The following is a 2,500-nucleotide window of genomic DNA, read 5'->3' on the forward strand; positions in this document are numbered from 1 at the left end:
TGTAGAATGTTTCAAGTGTGGGTGTGAGAAAGGCTGAACACATCCAGTTTATGTAGTATGTTTGTATTCATACCAACAATTGTAGTGATGGGAGACTCACCGCTGCATATCAGTTCAAGTTTTGTTATACCATCCCACTGCTTTAAAATTGATCAAGCCCCAGAAGAGTAAAAATGGTTCATGTTATATAATCCCACCACATATCACGGATTGAATTGCTCTTTGGATTTACTAGCCCGACTTGGGATAATCTTTAAGGGGAAAAAAGTGGAAGTGGAACACAGATGCTAAAAGCTCAAGAGTGCGATGGTGTTCCAGAAGGTTCCAGCAACAGCAGCAGCAGCAGCAGCAACAGGAGCAGCACTAGTACTGGTGTGGGTGGTGGTGGTGGTGGAGAGTCTAGTGGTGGTCCTGGCGAGGGTGCGGGACTAAGTCGATTTGTGGGACGGCGAGTTCCCCCACTGCCTCGTCTGGCTAGTCTTCCTATCTTCCGGCGGACCCCAGTTTCCTCTGCTAACGAACCCTCTAGCCAGAATAGCAGGGTCACAGCGACCACTGCTAGCCAACACACTCAACTCACTTCCAGTACCAGCAGTGTTATGGGTACAACAGAGAAATACCATCATTCTCCACCACCATCACATTTTACACTACCACATGCACAGTTTTTTCCATCTTTATTGCCTTGGTTCTTCCTCTCTCTCACAAGGCAAAGCTGTTGGTGTTGTTTTGAGGATGCCTTTCATTCATTCCTCTGGGATATCATGCACAAGAATCTTGTATCTTTTTTCCTCTTTGCATGGTTCAATTGAGCACTTCATGTGAATGGTCTGAAAATGAACGAATTCAGAAGGTGACCTGAATCATTGGTACATAGACAATCTTGGATGAGTGTTCTCTGGGTTATGATTGTGGGAACAACTGGTTGAAGATATACTAGTACACACAAATGCACCAGCACTTGTACGAATACAAGTTTGTTTTGTTTACTGCAGTATAGTTTTTTTCTTCCTTTCTTTTTGGTCTTTTCTTTCTTTAAGAATCTTTCACCTGTTAAGCATGTGATATTATGCCTTGCTTTACTTTTTTCAGCATAACTGCTGCTGAGGCTGTTTTATTTTTAATCGCTGACCTGTCTCTCAGTCTTTGAATCCATCAGTACATAAGTGCAAAAAGCAGTGAAAGTTGGAATATAGAGATTGCAAATGCAAAACCTAAAGCGATTTCAGTATGTATGCCTTCTTTCGGTGATGGAGGCCCTCTACGTTCATAAATGTGAATTGTGTTGTTTCAGTATTTCTGATATTCATTACAAAGGATTACATGGAATTCATGTCTAGAGGAAAAGACATGCTATATCATTTCCTTACTTTTCTCTTCTATTTATTTAATAGAAGAAACATATTATTCTATTCATCTCTTACCCTTCCACTCGCACAGCATTTCATGTTGATAAACATTTACATAAGATCTGGCATGGTTGAATCGTAAAGGAGGATAATAATTTCCGTTTGTCTAGCCAGGGACTTACTACAGGACCTCAAACTTTTTTCTTCTTCTTCCTCTTCTTTTTCACATGTAAGCATATTAGTGATTAGAGTAAATGGTATCTGATAAGCAAAGACTATTTGCAGCTGAAGCTTATTATTCTATTATTTGTTTTTTTATCTTTTTCTACAACTTTGCATTTCATTATGCAGCTTGAACTTTCAGTTCCCAAACTTGCATGTTCCAGATTTTAGAAGAAAGTGAAATAGAAACAGGTGCATAAAAAGTAACATTGAAACAGGAGTACAAAGTATATGTCTGTGCTCTGGTGATTATACTGTGTATACAAACAAATCGCATAGAAGTTGATATCTAAAGATTTGACATGATGATATAAGTAGCAGCCACATTAGAAGAACAGAAAAGGCTTTGAAAATGTGCAAGTAGTTTTTTAGCAAGTGTGATTAGATTTGAAGCGGGAACCCAGCGGATAACTTCATGGGTTGCTTTTCTATATCGTACTCTTGAATTTATGACCTGTAAGTCAGCATGAAAATTGCTCTCTTGCACAATTTTTTTTCGCTTCTGTCATATCATCATGGTATATTAGCTATATAAGAGAAATTATTTTGTTTATTGACTGAAGAGAGCATGTCGTATTATTTGCAGATCAATCAGTATTCAGAAAGAAATGTTCATCTGAATGGGAGCCTTCTTGTTCAAGTACCATAAGTTGGTCTTTTGTAGTTGGTTACTCCTTTGCCTGTCTTGAAAGAACTGACTTCTTGTTTCTTTTCAGTAATCTTTTTATTCATAGATCTTTTTCATCTTAATACTGACCTCTTGTGTCAGTAGCATGTCGAGTGGCAATATTGTAACTGTAAGGTTGTAGTGATTTTGTCTGCACAATATTGATAGAAAAAAAGTGAAAATTATGTATATCTTGTACTAGATTGTTTGAAAGATTTGAGTGTATCCATGATAATATGAGTGTTAACAGCAGAGTTATGAA

General features: G+C 37.9%; 1 protein-coding gene across 47 annotated transcripts in view; it reads left to right on the forward strand.

Moving 5' to 3' along the window:
* The window catches only part of CaMKII (Calcium/calmodulin-dependent protein kinase II), a 141,344-nt gene that overhangs the window by 111,316 nt on the left and 27,528 nt on the right, over positions 1 to 2,500 (forward strand). For 7 of the 47 annotated variants that reach the window (XM_086535076.1, XM_086535080.1, XM_086535075.1 and 4 more), the window contains one exon: positions 319 to 603. The exons of the other annotated variants lie outside the window; for them this stretch is intronic. In XM_086535076.1, coding sequence (XP_086391202.1) covers positions 319 to 603 — 285 coding nt within the window. The remainder of the gene's footprint in view (positions 1 to 318; positions 604 to 2,500) is intronic. 47 annotated transcript variants of the gene reach the window in all.

The sequence above is a fragment of the Penaeus japonicus genome, unplaced genomic scaffold (assembly GCF_977035675.1).
Source record: "Penaeus japonicus unplaced genomic scaffold, GWHDUDI00000001_assembly GWHDUDI00000042, whole genome shotgun sequence".
NCBI lineage: Eukaryota > Metazoa > Arthropoda > Malacostraca > Decapoda > Penaeidae > Penaeus > Penaeus japonicus.